Raw genomic sequence first — 21,848 nt, 5'->3', positions numbered from 1 at the left:
GTGCATAAATTTTTACAGTTTAAAACAAAATAATGGTGTTGTTTTACGCGTTTACCAACACTTCAAAACAAAACGCCGCCGAATGCGGTTTCTGCGAACATTTGTTGTGAAATATTGTGTTTTTTACTAGTTTTAATAAGATTAAATCGACTTAATAATATTTATTAATACGCTCTAAGTGCTAGTGCACTCGAGCAAAATCGACAAAATGATGTACGACAACGAGGAAGGTGCGAAGAAAAGATGCCACAAGGCACGCTGCTGCGGCTGCAAAATGAAAACTAACATGGCGGCGATGGAGCACTAGCGCTCCGTTCGCGTTTTTCCTTGATTTGTTGATAATAAATATATCATTGCAGAGCTGTTCGAGGAGGAGAATGCAGAGGAGATCTCCCACGAGCTGTGGCAGGAGGCCTGCTGGATCGTGATCAACGCGTACTTCGATGAGAAGGGTCTCGTGCGACAGCAGCTGGACAGCTTCGATGAGTTCATTCAGATGTCTGTGCAGCGCATTGTGGAGGATTCGCCGGCCATCGAGCTGCAGGCAGAGGCACAGCACACATCTGGGGAGGTGGAGACACCGCCGAGATTCTCGCTGAAGTTCGAACAGATCTATCTGTCGAAGCCGACGCATTGGGAGAAGGATGGCTCGCCCAGTCCCATGATGCCGAACGAGGCGCGTTTGCGAAACCTCACTTACTCAGCCCCCCTTTATGTGGACATTACAAAGACAAAGAATGTGGAAGGCATGGACCCTGTGGAGACGCAGCACCAGAAGACCTTCATTGGCAAGATTCCCATAATGCTGAGATCCACCTACTGCCTACTCTCCCAGCTGACGGATCGTGATTTGACCGAGTTGAACGAGTGCCCGCTGGATCCCGGCGGTTACTTCATCATCAACGGCTCCGAGAAGGTGCTGATTGCCCAGGAGAAGATGGCCACGAACACCGTGTACGTGTTTAGCATGAAGGATGGCAAGTACGCCTTCAAGACGGAGATACGATCCTGTCTGGAGCACAGCTCGCGACCCACCTCCACGCTGTGGGTGAACATGATGGCGCGAGGCTCGCAGAACATCAAGAAATCCGCCATTGGACAGAGGATCATTGCCATCCTGCCGTACATCAAGCAGGAGATACCCATTATGATTGTGTTCCGTGCCTTGGGCTTCGTGGCTGATCGCGACATTCTAGAGCACATCATCTACGACTTTGACGATCCGGAGATGATGGAAATGGTTAAGCCATCGCTGGACGAAGCCTTCGTGGTGCAGGAGCAGAATGTGGCCCTCAACTTCATTGGAGCGCGTGGCGCCCGTCCCGGCGTGACGAAGGACAAGCGTATAAAGTACGCCAAGGAGATCCTGCAAAAGGAAATGCTGCCCCATGTGGGCGTCTCCGATTTCTGCGAGACCAAGAAGGCGTATTTCCTCGGCTACATGGTGCACCGCCTGCTGCTGGCCTCGCTGGGTCGCCGGGAGCTAGACGATCGCGATCACTACGGCAACAAGCGGCTGGATCTGGCCGGTCCTCTGCTGGCGTTCCTCTTCCGCGGACTCTTCAAGAATTTAATGAAGGAGGTGCGCATGTACACACAGAAGTTCATCGATCGCGGAAAGGACTTCAATCTGGAGCTGGCCATCAAGACGAACATCATCACCGACGGCCTGCGCTATTCCCTGGCCACTGGCAACTGGGGCGACCAGAAGAAGGCCCATCAGGCGCGTGCTGGAGTCTCCCAGGTGTTGAATCGCCTCACCTTCGCCTCAACCCTGTCCCATTTGCGTCGCGTGAACTCACCCATTGGACGCGACGGAAAGCTGGCGAAGCCTCGTCAGCTCCACAACACGCTCTGGGGCATGCTGTGTCCCGCCGAGACTCCGGAGGGAGCCGCTGTCGGTTTGGTCAAGAATCTGGCGCTCATGGCCTACATATCCGTGGGCTCACAGCCGTCGCCCATTCTGGAGTTCTTGGAGGAGTGGTCCATGGAGAATCTGGAGGAGATTGCACCCTCGGCGATTGCCGATGCCACCAAGATCTTCGTGAATGGCTGCTGGGTGGGCATCCATCGTGATCCCGAGCAGCTGATGGCCACGCTACGAAAGCTGCGTCGCCAGATGGACATCATCGTGTCGGAGGTGTCCATGATCCGAGATATTCGCGATCGTGAGATTCGGATCTACACGGATGCGGGTCGCATCTGTCGGCCGCTGCTGATCGTCGAGAATGGATCGCTGCTGCTGAAGAAGACCCACGTGGAGATGTTGAAGGAGCGCGATTACAACAACTACAGCTGGCAGGTGCTGGTGGCCTCCGGCGTGGTGGAATACATTGACACCCTGGAGGAGGAGACGGTCATGATTGCCATGTCGCCGTATGATCTCAAACAGGACAAGGACTATGCCTACTGTACGACCTATACGCATTGCGAGATTCATCCGGCCATGATCCTGGGCGTCTGCGCCTCCATTATACCCTTCCCCGATCACAACCAGAGTCCGCGTAACACCTATCAAAGTGCTATGGGTAAGGAATCCTCACTGGAGTGTCATTCTTTGTCTTATGCTTTACTCTTTCTACAGGCAAACAAGCTATGGGCGTGTACATCACCAACTTCCATGTGCGGATGGACACGCTGGCCCATGTGCTGTATTATCCCATGAAGCCGCTCGTTACCACACGATCCATGGAGTATCTGCGCTTCAGAGAGCTGCCCGCTGGCATTAATTCGATTGTAGCTATTCTCTGCTACACGGGCTACAACCAGGAGGATTCTGTCATCCTGAATGCCTCGGCGGTGGAGCGAGGATTCTTCCGATCGGTGTTCTACCGCTCGTACAAGGATTCGGAGAACAAGCGGGTGGGCGATCAGGAGGAGAACTTTGAGAAACCACATCGCGGCACCTGCCAGGGCATGCGGAATGCCCACTACGATAAACTGGACGACGACGGTATCATTGCGCCTGGAATTCGTGTCTCTGGCGACGATGTGGTGATTGGAAAGACCATCACCCTGCCGGAGAACGACGACGAGCTGGACAGCAACACTAAGAGGTTTGCCAAGCGAGATGCCTCCACCTTCCTGCGTAACTCCGAGACGGGTATCGTGGACCAGGTGATGCTGACCCTCAACAGCGAGGGCTACAAGTTCTGCAAGATTCGTGTGCGCTCTGTGCGCATACCACAGATCGGCGACAAGTTTGCCTCCCGTCACGGACAGAAGGGAACGTGCGGCATTCAGTATCGACAGGAGGACATGCCCTTCACCTGCGAGGGACTGGCTCCCGATATCATCATCAATCCCCATGCCATCCCCTCTCGTATGACAATAGGGCATTTAATCGAGTGCCTGCAGGGCAAGCTGGGCTCCAATAAGGGAGAAATCGGTGATGCCACGCCCTTCAACGATGCCGTCAACGTGCAGAAGATCTCCACGTTCCTCCAGGAGTACGGCTATCACTTGCGTGGCAACGAGGTCATGTACAATGGCCACACAGGACGCAAGATCAATGCTCAAGTGAGTTCTCACACACAAATTCCTTTGTGAGCTCTCTTTTAATAGAAATCCTCTTCTGTTTTAGGTGTTCTTGGGACCCACATACTATCAGCGTCTGAAGCATATGGTGGACGACAAGATCCATTCACGTGCCCGCGGCCCTGTCCAGATATTGGTGCGACAGCCTATGGAGGGCAGAGCCCGTGATGGTGGTCTGCGTTTCGGTGAGATGGAGCGTGATTGCCAGATCTCTCACGGTGCCGCCCAGTTCCTCAGGGAGCGTCTCTTCGAGGTCTCCGATCCGTATCGTGTTCACATCTGCAACTTCTGCGGCCTGATCGCCATCGCCAATCTGCGCAACAACACGTTCGAGTGCAAGGGCTGCAAGAACAAGACGCAAATCTCCCAGGTGCGCCTGCCCTATGCGGCCAAGCTGCTCTTCCAGGAGCTGATGTCCATGAACATTGCGCCCCGTCTGATGGTCAACTGACAGAGCGCTCCTCTTAATTGCCCTAGGCCCAAGTTGGGGGAGCTTCTCCCAGCAGCTCCCATTAGCAGTTAATTATTATATTACCATAATTGACACTCAATTTCTATCTGTCTACCCTCGCGCAACTGGAGCAAATGCCTGGGCTGCATTTTAAAGACCCCACCAGACGTGCCACGAGCCATCGGCCTACAATTATTTCTCGGCGAAAGTCTGACAAGAGTTGAACATTTTCAAATGGGATGTGATTTATTTGCTTATTTCGCATTGCTTTCAGTCGGGTATGAGGCCTATGCTGGACGATTTGGGTTGAAATATGAGTGCAAACTGAAAGTGTATCAATAAAAAATAATAATATTAAAAGAAAATAATAAAATCTTTCTTCAAAAGATGGCCGATCTTGATGGAAGCTTATGAGAAGTTTGGTTTGGTAAGTTAGACCAAAGTTAGATCTGCTCTGAGTGTATCTCGCAGTTCGACTTTGTGTAGAAAGCATTTCCATTTCGATTTATGTTTTGTTATGCTTTTTGTTGCTTTCTTTGATTTTGACGTAATGCTTTGGCCCGCGGTCTGTGACGCCCAATGACAAAAGGGATTAGTTCTTTGTGGCTGCCTGGCGAAGCTGGAGATGGAAGTATAGATGGAGGTGGAGAGCTGAGGCTGGAGCTTTAGTTCGACGTGCGCCGAAGCCGCCAATTGAGTGACAGTTATTAATTGCCGTTTGACGTGGCTCCCAGACCCCAACAAAGTTTATGTCTGAGCCCATGTTGATGCGAATGTTGATGCTGATGGCGAACGCGATGGCGACGCTGACACCCGTCTTTCAGCAGACTGATCCGAGCGGAAGCGCCTTTGCCTTGTTTTGATGAATAATTGAAATTGCGTGTAAATCCTTCCGCAAAGTGTCTCTGATAAGAGACCTGCTGCACTTAAGCATTCCTGAGGTATGGTATTTATTTATAGCTTCTTAAAAATAACTTAAATTACTTCTGTGCATCGTTAAGTTGCAGCGCATTCTCGCTCCTTACGTATCTCCGTTGCGGAACACACTGATGGCGTAGAACTCGGGCACTCTGTAGACCTTCAGGCGCTCGTGACTGAAGCGCCCGTTGGTCCGGGCCTTCACGTAGAAGAAGTCCTTCAGGTCCAGCTCCTTGCGTTGGGAGGGCTTCTCCTCCTCCATAACGAGGCGCTGCTGCTTGGGCCGGTAGCCGCTGGACTTGTCCTGCAGCAGCTTCACGAAAATGATGTCCCTGTCATCGTTGCCCCCCAGGGTGCGTGCCTGGTATAGATTTTCCCGTTGCTGCGGATAGATGAGCAGCGGCTGGATGGGCAGTACTTGACTGGGCGTTGTGGGATATGCCTCCAGCTCATCCAGCTCATTGTCGCTGAAGCGCAGAGCAGGAGCTGCCCAGGACGAGTGTATGGAGACCAGCAGCAGGACAAGGCTGAGTGTGGGAGAAAGAAAGGATGAGAGCTAGGGGGAGACAAAATAAAGAAGCTGTTAGAAAGACAATTTTAGCAGAGAGAGAAAATAATAATCGAGATATTTATTATCCCAATAGACAGGATAACCAATAAGTTGTGAGATGTTCAATTGAATAGAGAAATATCCTGAATCTCCTTGAGGTAAAAAAGGAAGAGGTAAAAGTGAATTTAAAGTCTAAAGAAAGCTATAGTCAATGCTCGACATTACTTAATACTCATTGGCGATAAACCTTGCCAAAAATATAGAACCAAATCGTAACTTTAAAAAGCGATAAAACGGGGATTTGCATATCTAATTAAATCGAATTGATCGGCAGATCTGAATCAGCTAATTGAGAAATGTGACCAACCGGAATCGGTTCCAGTCAAAACACACACTTTGATGGGGTGATTCGACACTCTTTATGGACCGATTCTTGTCTTTGAATTACCGTTTTCATTGCGTTTGATAAATCACAGCTCAAGTTCGCTCGACAAAAATGTAATTTTGTGATATTGTAAGCGGCTTTGTATTTTTGGCACTCTTGCTCTTGCTCTTTCGGCCAGTTAAGAAAGAAATATCACAGAAGTCGGAGGCGGCGAAGCAGGCGGAACGATCAAGCGCGACGTGCAAATGTCAGAGGCAGACTGGCGTGCGACAAGGCCAAGCGAGCTTCATTTACCACCAAAGTGAGACCTGAAGCTGTAGCTGTTTGCTGAAGCTCGAGAGCAGAGGCAGAGGCTGACTCTGGAGTCCGACGGGACTGGAGTTCCATGGAGGTACGAGCAGCAGCAGAGCTTCAGTCAACAAATTGCAAACGTTGGGCAAACGCAACGCCAAAGAGCTTCGACTGCTGCTCGGGGATCACTCATTATTTGTGCTATTAATTGATCAGTAGGTCGGAGACTCGCACGGGTCAATGCTATCAGCATACAATGTTTATCAATCAACTCGGTTTTAAGCGGCACGATGAGCTCAGGCTTGATTCCAGGCTTACATTCAGCAGCTGTTGCCGGTAATTTTATGCTGTGATGTCAAATTTATTATTATTACTGCCTCTGAATGGTAAGCAAAATAAATATTGTAGACAGAAAACAAAAAAAAGACACTCATAGAAGTATATTTAGGCACGTAGAAATGCTTAACTAGCAAATATTTGCGCTGCCTTGAGTTTGGTAAAGAGTTTTGCACATTTGCTGGATAGTTTTACGAGTGTTTGTCGTTTTCCTTAACAAGTAATAATTGAATAATTTCTATGCTTAGTCGAGAGGCAACCGATCAAGATAACTACATTTTGTGTGTAGTTTCTACCGCTGCGCTTGCTGCTGCTGCCGCTGCTGCTGCTAATTGGTGTCATATTAATCATACGCACCTGAGACCAGCTGCAAATTAATTACAAGAGCCACACCGCAACTAAAGGAAGGCTACCATAAGTCATCATACCCCTTGCAAGTGTAACATACAATAAATAAGCAAGAGTAATTGTAGGCACATAACAAGAGCTGTCAGCAGGCGAAATTTAATCGCTTTAAATGTGAAATTATGGCCTAAATGTTAACGGCAAGAAAACAAACTGGCAAAGAAAATAATTACAGTTTGGAAATACCATCACCGCATAATCAAAACACACATTTTTGTCGCCCGATTTCGCTCGGTAATAGATTCGTGACTGATTAATTGCAACGCATCTGAAGAGAGTCGGAGAGAGACTTCGCTCATTACGGCAGTGGGTGTCCGCACTTTGCATATTTGATTTGTACTTTCGTTTCGTTTCGGACTCGTTTTCGTTTTGGCTTTATTCTTTTCGGGCAAGAAGCGGACGCTCCTAATGAGACCATTCGCATGCTTTCGAGGGAATCGTGTGAAAGGTGGAATACTTAAGAGTATGTTTGTTTGTTTCTGCCTCTAACGCTATTGCTACTGTTTACCAGTCGAAAAAAAAGGGAAAGCTTTTCGATTCGATTTTAGAGGTGTCGGCATCGATGTTTGTGGCGCCAGTATTAGCCACAAATTGTGGTTTATGCGTCTGGCCAAAAGCCATAACCATTAGCAATGGCATCGGTTGTTCGAGTGGGGGAGGGAATGGGAATCCCCAACGATGCGTGCTGGTAGTGGAGTAACAGGTGTCGTGTAACATTGTCAGCATTCAGGGATTTGCGGCGGGGGATTAGGTGGCCATCAATGTGCGGAGACACGGGCAAAGGTTAATCCGAAACTGCAAACAATGTGAGCACATTTGATTGTAATGAAAATAATATGTCAGTGTACACACATAGAGTATAGAAGGGGCACGGAGAGGGCAGTCTTGTATGGGTATTGAATTGGTTGTTTAAAATGTAAATTCAATCGGTACTTTTTGTCTGATGTACAATAAGTGGAAGAATTTCAAATATTTGCTAATAAAATCACAAAGAGCAATCAGTTAATAGGATAAAAACCATCAGTACATATGTACATTTCATATTTATGGTTTCTCCTCTTTGGCTATTTGATATTTTATATAATTTGTAATATAAACAGGAAGGTCTGACACATTGATATTTCAACATATTTATTTTTCATTTTATTAGTTTTGCTGATTTATATTTATTTAAACGCTAATGAGCGGGGGAAGGCAGCAAAGCGAATTGAATTGCTAATGTTTTGAATTTCCTAATGATATTAGGTAATAATTTTTTATGTTTCGAGTGTTTTTTTGTGCGCATATCTGTGCAAGCTGTTGATCCAACACCTGAAGGAGAAATGGGTCAGACATAAAATGGTGAACAAAAAAAAAGACTAAAGTTTCATTATATTAAACATTAAATTTACCGCGAAACAAATAATAAAGCCTTAAATTTCTGCTATTTTCTGTCAACTTTTTCGCTGGTTTCTGTTGCCATTTAAATCTTTAACATATTTATTGTTCGTTTTATGCTGTAATAAATTGTATGTTCCAGGTTAATCGCGGAAGCCTTAAAGGCATTAATTGTGCATTGGGAAATAAATAATCCTGATGTGTTATTTTTACAATTAAACACACACATTTTATGTGTATTTTCTTTTGCGGATAATTTTGATTTCGGTTAAAGTGCAGAGCAATAATACCCGATGGCCAGATTTAAGCGGATATTTCAGTTTCAACACCTCTCGGCGTGACAAGGAGATTGCACACTTTTCAGACAGAGTGGAGACTCATTAGCATTGTTAATTGATAATTGTATGGGGTGGGTGTAGGAGTCTGGCAAAGTGAGACAGCTGCAATTTATAACAAAATAATCATAATACTGTTGGGGGAAACAGACTAGGCCTCTCTCTCTCTCTCACCCATGCCCTGTAATATTATTCATGTAAATGGCGAATGTTTAAGGGTGGCAGTATCTGTGTTTGTGACAGAGACGTCTGTTTGTCTGTCTGTGTGCTGGGGAGCCTCTGCTCTGTCTATGGCTTTGTTCAACTAGGAAAAGCCAAAAGGTGCTTAAATATGAAATACGATGACAAGACAAACGGCGGAGCCCCGACAAGCGACGTTTGCTTCGCGTTTTTAATTACCATAATTACATAACTGCACACACACACTAACTTACTCTTACGCTTCCCTCTACACACTCACACGCACGCACACGCACACGACACGCACACTGGAGAATGTGGTCCGCGCCTGAAAGTATGCAATAATGCGGTAAATAAAACAGATGGAACATTAACTTGAAGGTAAGGCTACTGCCTTATTCGCACCCTCTAAAGCCCGAAACATATCCACACCTTTCATGCAAGATACCCCGTGACACCCTTCCATGTATCTGAAAGATGGTCTGAGGCAAAGGACCCTCTTCACTGTTGTTATCGCATAAACGTAAATAGTTTTTGCCAGCCACTTTGCGGCTTTTAAGTTATTTTGCGTGCACCACTTGAGTGAAGCACTTTTATTTTGGTCGAACAAGGGTTCCACAGGGGGCTCAAGGGTCACATTCTCTGCATGTGTCTGACTGTGTGTGTGTTCCTGTCTGTGTGTGTGTTTAAGGGGTTTGTCTTATGGAATGAGACCATTGGCTTAGTTTGCCTGTCTAACTGGCTCTCTGTTAATTAAATTGCAAGTCTCACACTCGCACACTCGCACACTCGCACCTCTCAAAGCCAATTCTTAGCTGCAAATTAAGTCAAAGTTTCCCATTTCCATTTACTGCCCCCTAATGGTGTCTGTCGCTGTCTGCTGCATAATTTCCAACACCACCAACTACTGCCGCTGGCTATGGGAATTTCCTTCTTGGCCGCAAAAACTCGGCTAAATGGTTTGCTATTAATTTTTCGTGGCATGCCGGTTATTAACCTGCCTCCTGTTTGCTACCTTTTCTGCTGGCTGTTGCACTCATATTCTTTTTCTTTTAGTGGGCGTGAGTGTGCCATGGGCGTGGCTGACACAGTTTGGGAATCAGAACCCGAGACAGAGGTGGAATTGGTGTGGCGTAAAACTAATTGAAAAATTGCCCATCTAAGACTGTAACGCCTTGAAAATTTTAGTTAAATTGGGGAAAAAAAAGATTGCCATGGGGATTGGTTCATAAAAATTACCAATATGTAACACAATAGCTAAGAAATTAATGGATTATAATTCTAGAAGGGATTGCTCCATTATCCCTTTTGCCATCTTCAAATCGTTCTGTTTAGCAATTTGTCCACAGATTATTGATTCAAGTCTGTGGACACGTGACTGCGCCTGGAATTGGCTTAATGGCCATCAATAAGTTGATGATCGAAATTGAATTTTGGTCACATCTTCCATTGTCGGACAATCGAAGTGCATTTTGGCTTTCATAAATAAATAAGATTGTTAAATTGTCCACGCTCCAAAAGCTTCAGGCTCAGTCCCATACCGATGCCAAGTACAAGGCCCAATCCGGGTCTGTGGCTCTGTGTGCATGACTACCCCAGCGACTGTCTGCCACCCTCTGACCTCCCCGTTCTCATTGTAAATGCGGCTCGACAATTTGTATGTTTGGCCAACTTCTCCTGAACTCCCTGCCTCCTGCCTGTGTGTCACTTTCTGGCATTGGATTTGAATACGCTTTTGATGCTCATCACGTTGACGGTCAAAAGTTGCCTTCGGTCGAGGTCTGGGCATGCTGGTTCGGGTCCTGGGGTCCCGACCACTCTGTGGATCAAAGGCGCATTTAAGCAGCTTACCGCAAAATGGAAAGCGATTGAAATTTTCATGAATTTCCACAACAAAATTCGCTCGCATACGGCATTCCATTCACAGAACTTGTTTGTAAACTTTCCAACCAACAATTATTGGGGGCGAAGCGGAGCTTTGCAACTGTTTTCCCCGCCGAGCCATTAATTGATTTCGCCCTCGGTTTGATTTTCCATCTTGCAGCGTTCCGCAAATTCAAGTTAAATGTGGCCAAAAACCAAACAACTGCCAACTACAGAAAAAATACCCCGGATGTGTAGAGGAGCAGCAGAATCTCTCTCAACTTTGATTGCAAATTTCTTTGCCTTCATCGAAACAATTTGTAGCGCCCCTCTCTTTCTCTCTCTAACTGCGTGTCGGTCGTCTCCTCTGTTCGTTTTTTCTAATTTTGGGTTGCAGTTCCTCTGGTCGGATTTTTCTTTTTTAACATTCTCTTCTTCTATTTTGCTTTGCGTGCCAGCCTTTCTGTGTCCAGGGGCGGATTGGTTTGAAATGGGATTTGACCATTTAATGAATTATTTATTGTTGGTACATTAGGCTTGGGAGAGTGAAATTTTGATCTATTAAATGATAATTATCATAGGATGAGTTATATCACGCCATAGGCACCATTATTCTGAGTGCAGAATCGAGTAAATGTAGATCTGGATATAGGAAGTGTGACACGTCATCCTCTTAGGTTAAATATTTTGTGTTCATTGCAAGCAGCTGTTATGATCATAAACAATACTCAAGCTCTCCCAACTTTGAGTCCACTCCTGGGCCCTGCATCATATTCATTTTTGCATTTCCCTATACTTTTTTTCTAGATTTACAGGGAACATTTTTTCTAGAGAAAACCCGGAACTGGCAAAAGTGTTGCTTGCAAATGTTTACAGTTTAGTTGTGCGGATGTGATAAAAACAATTTGATTGCAAAATAAACTGCACAGCGCACTGGTCCGAAGAGAGAGGGTCAGCTGGCATCCAGAGTGAGGAGGGGAAGTGTAAGAGAGTTCTGTGAAAATTGATAAAAAGAAATATCTGTGATTGGGCAAATGGCAAACAACCAAACTGGAGCAAAAACGGAGAGCACTGAACCGGAATGCAGATGGGGAAATGTTTGATTGAGTCCGAGTTTGTATTGATTTCGGACATCGGTAGGCGAACACCAGACTGCAAACGGAAATTCCTCCAAAAATTCCAAAAGGAAACTGAATTTTTGCTTACATCAAAGATACATACATATGTATGAATGTGTGTAAATTTACTTCTGCCAAAACTGCAGCTCACTTTTGGCTCAACATTTGATGGATGTTTGATAAATCTTGGGTGCTGATTCAGTTCCGCAATCATTCGATGGGTTAATTGGTTTGCAGAGTGTAAACCCCACAGTTGTAAGGAAATTCCATAGGGCATGATCCAATGAGAGATTGTGTGGAATGTGTTGGAAATGTTCTCAAAAAGACCATTTATTCTTGGCTCTACTCCATTGATTATTCTATTTCCTAATCGCTAGCTAGCAATTCTATTACCACATCCCTTCGAGTGCTGACCTTTCTTGACAACCAATTAAATGTTCAAGTCTTAATTGATTTAAGTGAATAGTTCTGGCAGTTTGTTAACTTTTGTTATGCGAGAACTATGTTTGCCCGAATCAATTATGGAATTACCAGCGATTATGAATGCGTTTATCAACTGTAGCAACATTTTTGATTGAATAATTAATTTATCTATAAGTAATGGTTCACTGAACCCTAAACTAATGCTAACATTATCCACATTCAACTATCATGTAAGCTAGAATATAAATTTCCTTTGGCCACACCCCTTACAGGTCAAATCTGTGTCAACTTTGGCCAGTTCCTTCGTCGGTCTCGTCCGCCTGTGCGCCTGTCAGTGGGTGAGCCTTGTGATTAATGGCTACAGCTGGGGGTCGGTTGAGTTCTATGAGCGACTAATTACATAGATCCGGGATAGGAAACGAGCACAAAAAACTCATTAACGCACTTGCAACATGTCCTAAATATAATATTCATAATACATAGTTTCTCCATGGTTGTCTTTCTGTCTTGCTGTTTGCAAAACATATGCAAAAGTTCCCGAAAGCTGTAAAAAAGGACAGCTAAAACTAAAGTAGAAATAAAAACGTTCTGTGTGTCGGCCATAAGCGTGAACTTTTCTGTGAGTGTTGCCTTTATGCATGTTACGTATGAATGCGGGTGCAGAATGGGGGATGCGGGTGCAGAATGCCAGATGTGGGGGCGGACACCCACATGACTCCACGTATTCGCATTACACATGAGTGAGTGTATTTGTGAGTGTTGGGGTGTGTGTGGAGGAAAAGCGCATGTTTAACATGAATCACAGTTAGTTTCGGGATACTTTTCCGCTTTTCCGACCGGGCAATGTGTACATAAACCACAACGTGACAACAAAAATGCGGGCGCCCTTTTGGCCTTTTCCTCTCGCTAAATATGTGCATACAAGTACACGTGTGAAAAGTGACAAAACCATTGACAGGAAACAAAACTGTCCACACACAAAAAACACCCAGATACTCGTACGTAAAACTACACAGGAGCAAAAAGCAAGTGATGGAAATGCTGGCCCAAAGCAAAAAGAACCTTTACTGCGGCCAGGGGGCATGGGCATGGTCATGGTCGTGCGAGCAGATAAGATGCGGATTCGAATGAGGAGGCTCATATGTGGATGGGGGGATGTGCCAGCCAACTTTTATTGATGGCCAAAACCGCAAACTTTTTGGGGTCATTTCTCTTCGTGTTCAGGTCTTATTAGTGCTGTCTCATTGGGTTCCAGCGTTGGAACTAGTTTTTACAAGCGGATTTTATGGGTAGTTTGATAGATATTATTGCTGGCATTTCTAGGGATTATTTTGTAGATGCGTATGCATAGAAATATTGTTGCTTAATGCTCTGTGGACACCTTAAATATATATTTGTATTATTATTAAACTGCTCTCTAATTCCCATTGCAGCTCCACAGCGGAACCACTCAGCACCATCGATATCTAATAGCCCTATCTGTCTCGTATTTGTGTAATTCCTGTCCCTCGGGTTCTTTTGTGTGCTTAGCCAACTGTCAGGCGACTGTCAATTGTTAATTAAATGTATACCCTGGCCAGATGTTGCTCCCCAGTTCACTTGATTTGTTTGACCAAGCGGGCAAGTCTCCTTTGCACCGGACTGCTGCTGTCAGCGACACACAACCCACAGCCACGCACTCTCTAGACATTTGTAGATACATTTATTGCGAAAGTTTCGCTCAATTTATGTACGCTTTATGTTAATATTGTTATGGCCGTGACAGTTTTATTGCTCTGAACTAATAACTTAATTGACAATGAAGATGCGCAGGGGGAAGCTGTGTGTCTGTGTGGGCACCTGTTGTCCTGAAAAAGTTGTAATTTATGCCCGACCCAAACCCAAACCCAAACGACTCGAAAACGAGTAAACGAGCATCAATTAATGCTGCACAATTTGATTTATTGGCAAATTATGTGTAAGTGAATTATCGAAATGAAACCCAAAGCTGGCAGCATATTTAAACAGTTTACAGATCATGGATTATTGTTTTCGTCAGTTGTCTGATCCTCCAATTATGACCAGAATGTCCAGGAATATGTTGATTATGTCCAGGTAGAGATTCAGGGCAGCAAAGATATACTCCTCGGGACTGATGGAGTATCGGTGGCGGCCACCCATCATCAGTTGTGTGTCGTAGATCAGGTACATGGAGAACAGCAGGGCGCTGGCCGAGGCATAGATGAGGGTGATGAGCATGCTGCCACCCACAAACACAGCCACAAGGCCAAAGATCAAGAGAATCACCAGCAGTGTGATGAGCAGGCCACCCATCATGGTGAAGTCGTACTTTGTCTGCATGGCGAACAATGTGAGGGCCAGGCAGACAGCAGCCGTGATGCCCACAGCCATCAGGACCTCTGTGGAAGCAAAGCGACAGGCGGACACGCCCAGCAGCAGGGACTGAGCCACGGTGAAGCCGCCCAGGAAGATGAAGTTCTGCGGCGTCTGGCGGCGCAGACTCTCGCTGCACACCAGCCCCAGCAGCGTGGCCACCATCAGCAGCAGCGCCAACCAGAAGACCCATCCATTCTGCAGGGCGTACATCTTGACGTTATCGTTGAACACAAAGATCGAGACGGCCCCGAAGGTGGCCACCAGTTGGGCCATCAGTATGAGGTAGACCTTGCGTATGAATCCACGTCGGATGCTGTCATCGTTGAATCCAATGTTTTTCGGCTGACCCTCCGGATCGCCAGAGCCATACGATCCGTATGGCCCCATGGGGAGCAGCTCCGCTCCGTGTCCTTCCAGATTTCCGTACTGAATGGGTTGACTGGCTTCTTGCATTGTTAATAATTATTTGTTTTTTTTTGTTCCCGAGTGTTTAGCTTCCAGGTTTGAACTGAGAAATTAAACCAAAGGTTGATGGGAAAGTCGGAGATGATTTGATTTGGCCTAAAGTCGTTTTTTTGCGATATCTGCTGGTCAACAAACACTGTATTAGAGACACCCAACCATGCATGTGCGCAGCATAGATCGGGAGCAGGGCAAATGCTCGTACAAGCCAGATAAGACGTTGAGAAGATTACCCTGGAGAGCGCAAAAGCTTTTACAGTAAATAATCGGTAACAAAATTCACAACATAAATCAGTTAACAGATTCCCGAGCATGAATTTATGTTAATTTACAGTCGATATTAAGTTTCATGGCAACCAGCTTTTGACTTAGTTGCGCATATCGATATCAACTTGTCACATCGCTAAATTTGTGAAGTTTTTCTTAGCTTGAGCTCTTACAATTAGAAAACGTATAAAGTAATTTCAAGCAAAAGGGAAGATCACAATGGCCTATCAGCTCTACCGCACGACCACTCTGGGCATCACGCTGCAGGAGACTCTCACCGAATGCGTTCAGGTGAGTGCAAATGCTGAATTACTGCAAGTTATATTAATTCTTGCCCTTCCCCGTTGCAGAAGGGTGAGATGACCCCTGACCTGGCCCGCACGGTGCTCCTTCAGTTCGACAAGAGCATGAACGAGGGCCTCAAACAGAATGCCAAGTCGCAACTCGCCTTTAAGGCTATGAAGCTGGAAACATACCAGATGTGCGACGATGTGTGGACCCTCAAGCTGAACGATGTGGAATTCCGCGAGAAAGAATTTGTCCTCAAGGTCGACAAGGTGAAAATTGTAGCCTGCGTAGCCAAGGAGGAGAAGACAAACACGAAATGATTGTTCAATAAAGAAAATGCTAAACGAAATACTAATTCAGTTTCGTGCATCAAAATACATTTTTTTTATTAAGTGGAAAGAAAATGGTGGTCTTTGTGTCTGTGTGTTGTTCTCCAACAAGAAGAAAGGGACAGAGTGCCTCTGAAGAAAGAGACTGCTTTTTACTCCTGAGATTCTGGGTCTTTCTTCTTATTTGGCGGTGATTCACCTTGTTTGCTTTGCCTCTGTATATTTTTATTGGAATTTAATTAAAATTTGCAGGCGCTGCAGCAACTCTCAGGGTAGCACTTCAGAGTAGTTTCGACAGCAGGGTATCGATATGGAGTCACGGAAAATCATCCCAACAAAATAAATTATTAAACAAATGAGTCTGTGGCTGCATTTAGCTAGAACTTTCTTAGAAATTGAATGACCTGACGCCTCCAGATCATTAGATCGAGTGGCTCCCACACCAAGAGCATGTGACAAGCGGCTCCCTGGGACATTCAACAATTCGAAGTATTTGCAAAATATTAATGAAAATTCAGACCTTGGCCACTGGATACTGGAGAACGCCACCAATCCATCGGTCTGCACTTGGAATCCCAACTGAACTCTCAAAAATATGTTATTTTCGCTGCTTTCCTTATTCATGCAATTAAAGAACGAAAACAAACAGAAACCAATTGCTTCTATGGTGTTTAATGTTTAGTTTCCCATACAAAAATACCATCAAGATGAAAGGCTGAAAGTGGCTGTCTGCTCGCCTCCGCAGAACTTTGACTTTACTTGAGGCTCTTTCATCCACAGTCTCCTTGGTGAGTGGGTCAATAGTTTATGGCTTGATCTTGGCTACCATCAGATTAACAAAGCAACAAAAACTACAACAGGTGGTGGTCGGAGACCCCAAAAAATCAGGCTGAATGCCGCCCCCCTGCCGACCATCCTACCCCATGTAGCACTCTCTGACTCGCTTCTGCGCCATGGCTTAATTCAGCAACAAATTGAGAGCTTTTTTTCGTCCATTTTTGTCGGTCGGATGGGAACGAAAATGCTTTTCAGTACTTTCAGCTCCTTTGTGGGGCTGGAGTGGCCGTTGGAACCGATGGAGGAGTGCACTTGGCATTTTCTGATTGCCTGGCTCCCCATTTTGACGTGGTTCTACGGCAACTACATAGCTCCGGACAGGACACTCTCGACGCTCGACATTAAAAGCCTTTTATAATTCTTCCATGTGTGGTACGAAATTAGGGGAATCCTACACACAATTGAGTTGACAGTTGACCCAAAATCTGGGTTGCTGTTTTCCCTTTTTATCGCATGTGGCCCGTCAATTGCTCCGGAATTTGGAAAGTGACGTTGTGCCCAGACACTTTTGTGCCACACATCAATCATTGTGCCATTTAGTGGGGCCATGCCCCAGGAATGGGCCAGGTTCTGACTCCAGCACGACACGTGTTGCTTTTTAAAGTGAATCAGTTCCTGTCCCCTCCCCGTCCCAACCATCTGGCAAGCCCTAAGCTTTTGTCAAACAACTATCAACAAGTTTTCTTGTTGTCTCCTTTTTTGATGTTTTATTTTTATTTTTGTGGAGGGAGAGGCAAGGGAGCCGAGCCCCAAAGCTGAAGTGCGTCACGTGTCAGCCTAATCCTCGGTGACCGGGGACTGGGACTGAGACTGAGACTGGGCTAATGAAAACAGCCTTAGCCAAAACAGAACAGGGCAAAAATTGTCGGCAGGGGGAATGGGACGCTTCTAAGACAGGGTGCGCCCACAGGGGCGTGGCTGGCTGGCTGCCAGTCATCTATCAACACTTTCCAAACTTTAAATGAGTTTTCATGCGACACAAAAACTTTTGCCCGAGCCCCCCAAAAACAAAAAAGTACCGCCAAAAACTAAAGAATCGCAGAGCAAAAAGCAATGGCTGTCAGGAGTGGCCACACAACGCAGTTGAACCACAAAATCGATGACAAAAGACCGAAAGCCAACAGCAAAATGTTGGCCAGAAGTTCAACAGAACCCCAAAAATGGGAAAAAAAGGGAAATGGGACACGAGCCAGTGATTCTGGCTTAACAAATACTTGCCAAACAACCCATAACGAGGTAGCCAACAACCAACAACAACAACGAGGAACTCTGACCAACGACCAGTGTCCGGCACCAAGAAAATATTAGGTATATAATTCCTTATACTTGTATATTGTGTTGTGCATACTTAAAGTAGAGTAGAGTGGAGTAGAGGGTAGAGAGACATTGCAGTTTAATCTATGCAAATCCACAAGAAAAACCCATTTTGCGGATTTAAAGTTGATATAAAGTGCGCCACAGCCCCAACAGCAGCAGCAACCCAAAAAAAATCCACAAGAAATGTCGTTGACAATATCCGTGGTACTCCTCCGTACTTGTGTATTCACCCAGCCCATCCCACTCCATGCCAACATTCGCATTTATTTTATGGAGAACAACACTCCACTCTACTCCACTCCAGTCCAGGCGCCGCTCCGTGTTGCGTGTGAATTTTATGCGGAGAGAACTCAATTCTTTTTGAGTCTCGACTGCCGAGGCCCCCCATTTCCTTTATTTTATGCATTATTATGGAATATTTTATTTTCACTCTGGTTTTATTTTCGTTTTATTTTTTCTGTTTGCTTTTTTGTCATTGTTGAATTTTTGCTCATTGCAGAGAGTCGGCACTGGGACGGGTCTCAGCTCTGGTCGTGTACTATCCTTAACCCCTTTGTCGCGGTCATTAAAATTTACAATACGCCCAGGGGCAACAACCTCCATGAGGAGCAACTGCACCAGCAGTTGTCGAGTCGCTTTATTCTTGTTGATGCATTCAGCAGGAGCGCTGCTGCACGGTGCAACAATTAGTTTTTATTTTTGGAAAGTATTTCCAAGTATTTCCGTCTCTTGCCTTTGCTGTTTGGTGATAATTAAAGACAGCTCTAAGCTTTATACAAAACGATTGTTAAGTGTTATATACTATCACATTGAAAGTGATGAAAGAACAACTTATTGAATGGCATTTTCCCTGGAGGTGTTGCTGTTGCTAGAACAATAATATTAAATTCAACAATAGAACAGGAAAATCTGTGTGAAATGTCATGAAGTGAGAAGTATTCCTCCTTTACTATAAACTATATTTTCTGGTCATTGAATCCGTTATAAATGGAATACTTTAAGACGCTCTTCACCACAGGATGCTGTCCACTTGGGTTTATTCAGAGGCTGCCTTTGGGTCAGCTCATGCATGCGGGAATCCCATTTCCATTTCCATCACTGGCACTCACTGGCTGGCAGTCTGTCATGCAAATTGGCAGCTTAATGCCCTTTTCGGTTCAATGACTCCATGGAAAATCAACTCAGCGACGACAGAGTGTGTTTAATATGCTGCACATTTTGTTCGCCTGCGGCTGCTTGCAGTCCACAAAATGTATGCTAGAAAAGCAGAGACATTGCTTCCCTTCGAGTGGCACAAATATTTTCCAAGCAAGCAAAAATGTTTGCCAATAACACAGAAACACACACAAACACATACAGAAAGAGAAAGTGCAGAAAGAAACAAGGTTTAACCGCAAAATGTCCATAAAGTTCATGGTCATTGGCTCATCATCGAACGCACTCAGACAGTGGTCCACGATGGAGGAGGCGACGGAACTACATCTCTTCATCTCCAGACAAACGTTGGGGCAGAAGACTTGGCTTCCATCTTCCATCATTCTTAACTCAAGTTGACTGCATTTATTTTTTGTTGCCAAGTTGCGCTCTTTTCAGCTAATGTCCTCGATCCAATCATAGCTGCACATTCGAGTATGTGGAAATAAAATGTTGAGGAATTTACTTCCGAGCCAAAACTTTAGTTTAATTGAATTTAAACTTTTCATCTCTATTGGCATGCTGGACACTTGTATTTTTGGAGACCTTTTATGGGGGGTTTTAATTTAATTGAAATTCATTTTCATGTAGCAGCTGCCTTTAGGCTTTGGTTTTCGGTTTCTATATTTGTAATTGCTCTATGCAAATCTTTTGATGGCTGGGCCCCACCGCATGACATCCCTAAAAACATTAAGCACACAAATCTACATAAATGTTATTTTATTTTGTTTTCCGTTTGTTTGTTACTACTTTTATTATTTGGTCTCGTTTCACCAGTCATTTAATCTTTTATTGCCATAATCCGATGACAAATGTTTATCCTCCGAGGCCCCTAAAAAGGAAATGAAAACACAAACATTGGATAAAATTGTAAATCAATCAACAGCACATTGAACAATTCTCTTGTCACCTAAAGGGGGGAAATAAGTTTTGTTATAAAATAAAAAGGGTCCTGGGTATTATTTTATTTTTGAATGAGAAATAAATTTGTTGTGGCTTTGCCACACGAAGAAGTTTTGTATTAAAGGACTAATATAAATAGGAGAGAGGCAGATATGGTTTTGAGCTTCCAGGCCGGACATTTTGGTGTAATTTTTACACAGCAATCCCCGAACTTTATGTGTCCAACATTAATGAGTTGATCATGCTTCAACCTAAATCTTTAGTGTACAAAATAAACTTTACTTATTTGGTTTCTCTCAACCTTAAGTTGCATCCAAGTTTCTAAAATTCTTTATAGAGTAACGCAACGCCGGAACTGCCACAAAGCAAGTGCTTGCTGGGGGGGTTTATTTTATTTGGGTTTTATTCCATGGAAATAAAAAAAAATTCAGGCGAAATTTGCCGCGCACTTGTTTGCATGCGCATGCATGAATAAATATTTTATTTTATTGCATACTTGGGAGGCACGGACCCGAACACTGCCACATGCCGCACCTCCGCCCCCCCCTGCTTGTGCACACTCTCGGGGAGGAGAGAACTCTCTGAACTAGAAAGTTTTATTTTACGGATTATTATAGTTTGCACTGCCTGAGAGAGAGAGAGCAGAGCAGAGTTTTTGTTTACGATTCCGAGTTGACAAAAGCCAATGATTATGGTGCTACAAAGTTGATTTGCCTGACAGAGTCTGACAGAGTTTCGAGCACCTATAATCCACTCCAATGAGCCGTAACTCTGACTAACCCGAATTAAAATCTGCCAGCAAGAATGCCACAAACCCAAATCAAATTTGAAAAATGGAAACACACAACTGATAGAGAGAGAGAGAGAGAGAGAGAGGGGGAGAGTGTGTGCTGCTCATTTCGGGAGTCGAGTTTTGGTAACTTTCCTTTGTGCTGTGAAAGTTTTTGGGTACAAAACTAAGTCAGTGTGGGAAAGCTGATGCCCTTTTCTTTTTTTGGCTTGCCAGTTTTCCTTAGCCTTTAATGGAATCGTAAAGCTGCTGTTTGTTTTGGGGGCAAGGGCGGGGCCATGGAACCCACTCTTGCTGAAATCGGAGTGGACTCGCATGAAGGCTACTCCGATTACGTTTCCAAGTCGTTGCCCATACGCAGCGCTGTAGTCGCTGCTCATACGCAGCGTTGTCGCAGAGCAGCGGATTTCTGCATTAATTAGAGCAACGGTTGCGAGGCAGCTAGCGCTGAGAGTTGAGATTGCGTGTCGGCACGGCTCTGCATGCAACCGTGGTGACGCCGTGTGGCAATTAAAATGCTGCCATCGAATATTCATTAAAGCCCAATCTAGGCACAAAGGACAGCTGGCTTTTGCCCATTGTGGCATTATGGCAGCTTAAAGCGACACAGAAAAGACGCTGCCATGTTGCAGCAGGTGTTGCAGGGCTTCCGCAGTGGCAGCAAAATGACAGTCAGGAATCTAAAATCCTGCACAGCTGCTCCAAAATTGCAAATGGAGCCAGAAAAGTGGCGTAGTCAAGTTGGCCAAAATGGAAAACTGAGGAGAAGGCGAATGATTTGGACAGTTGCAAAAGTTTCGGGGGGGGGGGGGGGGGGGGGGGGGGCGTGAATAGTCTCCGGGAGTGTTTTTTATAATGATGTGAAAAATAAATGGGAGAGGGGGATAAGAGAAGCGGGGGGCCGGCTTGCTGACCG

General features: G+C 45.1%; 4 protein-coding genes across 4 annotated transcripts; 2 read left to right on the top strand and 2 right to left on the bottom strand.

Moving 5' to 3' along the window:
• The first annotated feature begins 61 nt into the window (after nucleotides 1-61).
• On the top strand, nucleotides 62-4,083 carry LOC117589556 (DNA-directed RNA polymerase II subunit RPB2). The gene is made up of 4 exons (XM_034281568.1): nucleotides 62-230; nucleotides 360-2,528; nucleotides 2,585-3,519; nucleotides 3,584-4,083. The coding sequence occupies exons 1-4, from the start codon at nucleotides 209-211 to the stop codon at nucleotides 3,986-3,988; spliced, it is 3,531 nt and encodes a 1,176-aa protein (XP_034137459.1). The 5' UTR covers nucleotides 62-208; the 3' UTR covers nucleotides 3,989-4,083.
• Nucleotides 4,084-4,924: 841 nt separating this feature from the next.
• LOC117589557 lies at nucleotides 4,925-6,141 on the bottom strand. The gene is made up of 2 exons (XM_034281569.1): nucleotides 5,905-6,141; nucleotides 4,925-5,462 (listed from the first exon to the last, which is right to left on the bottom strand). Exons 1-2 carry the CDS (start codon nucleotides 5,911-5,913, stop codon nucleotides 5,010-5,012), a joined length of 462 nt encoding a protein of 153 aa, XP_034137460.1. The 5' UTR covers nucleotides 5,914-6,141; the 3' UTR covers nucleotides 4,925-5,009.
• Nucleotides 6,142-14,140: 7,999 nt separating this feature from the next.
• Nucleotides 14,141-15,065, bottom strand: LOC117589585 (protein lifeguard 1). The gene has a single exon (XM_034281649.1). It carries the CDS (start codon nucleotides 14,996-14,998, stop codon nucleotides 14,204-14,206), a length of 795 nt encoding a protein of 264 aa, XP_034137540.1. The 5' UTR covers nucleotides 14,999-15,065; the 3' UTR covers nucleotides 14,141-14,203.
• A 364-nt stretch (nucleotides 15,066-15,429) lies between these two features.
• Nucleotides 15,430-15,937, top strand: LOC117589586 (transcription initiation factor IIA subunit 2-like). The gene is made up of 2 exons (XM_034281650.1): nucleotides 15,430-15,565; nucleotides 15,625-15,937. Exons 1-2 carry the CDS (start codon nucleotides 15,494-15,496, stop codon nucleotides 15,880-15,882), a joined length of 330 nt encoding a protein of 109 aa, XP_034137541.1. The 5' UTR covers nucleotides 15,430-15,493; the 3' UTR covers nucleotides 15,883-15,937.
• Nucleotides 15,938-21,848: the final 5,911 nt, after the last annotated feature.

The sequence above is a fragment of the Drosophila guanche genome, unplaced genomic scaffold, assembly GCF_900245975.1.
Source record: "Drosophila guanche unplaced genomic scaffold, DGUA_6, whole genome shotgun sequence".
Taxonomy (NCBI): domain Eukaryota; kingdom Metazoa; phylum Arthropoda; class Insecta; order Diptera; family Drosophilidae; genus Drosophila; species Drosophila guanche.
This window is presented reverse-complemented; position numbering and strand designations above follow the sequence as displayed.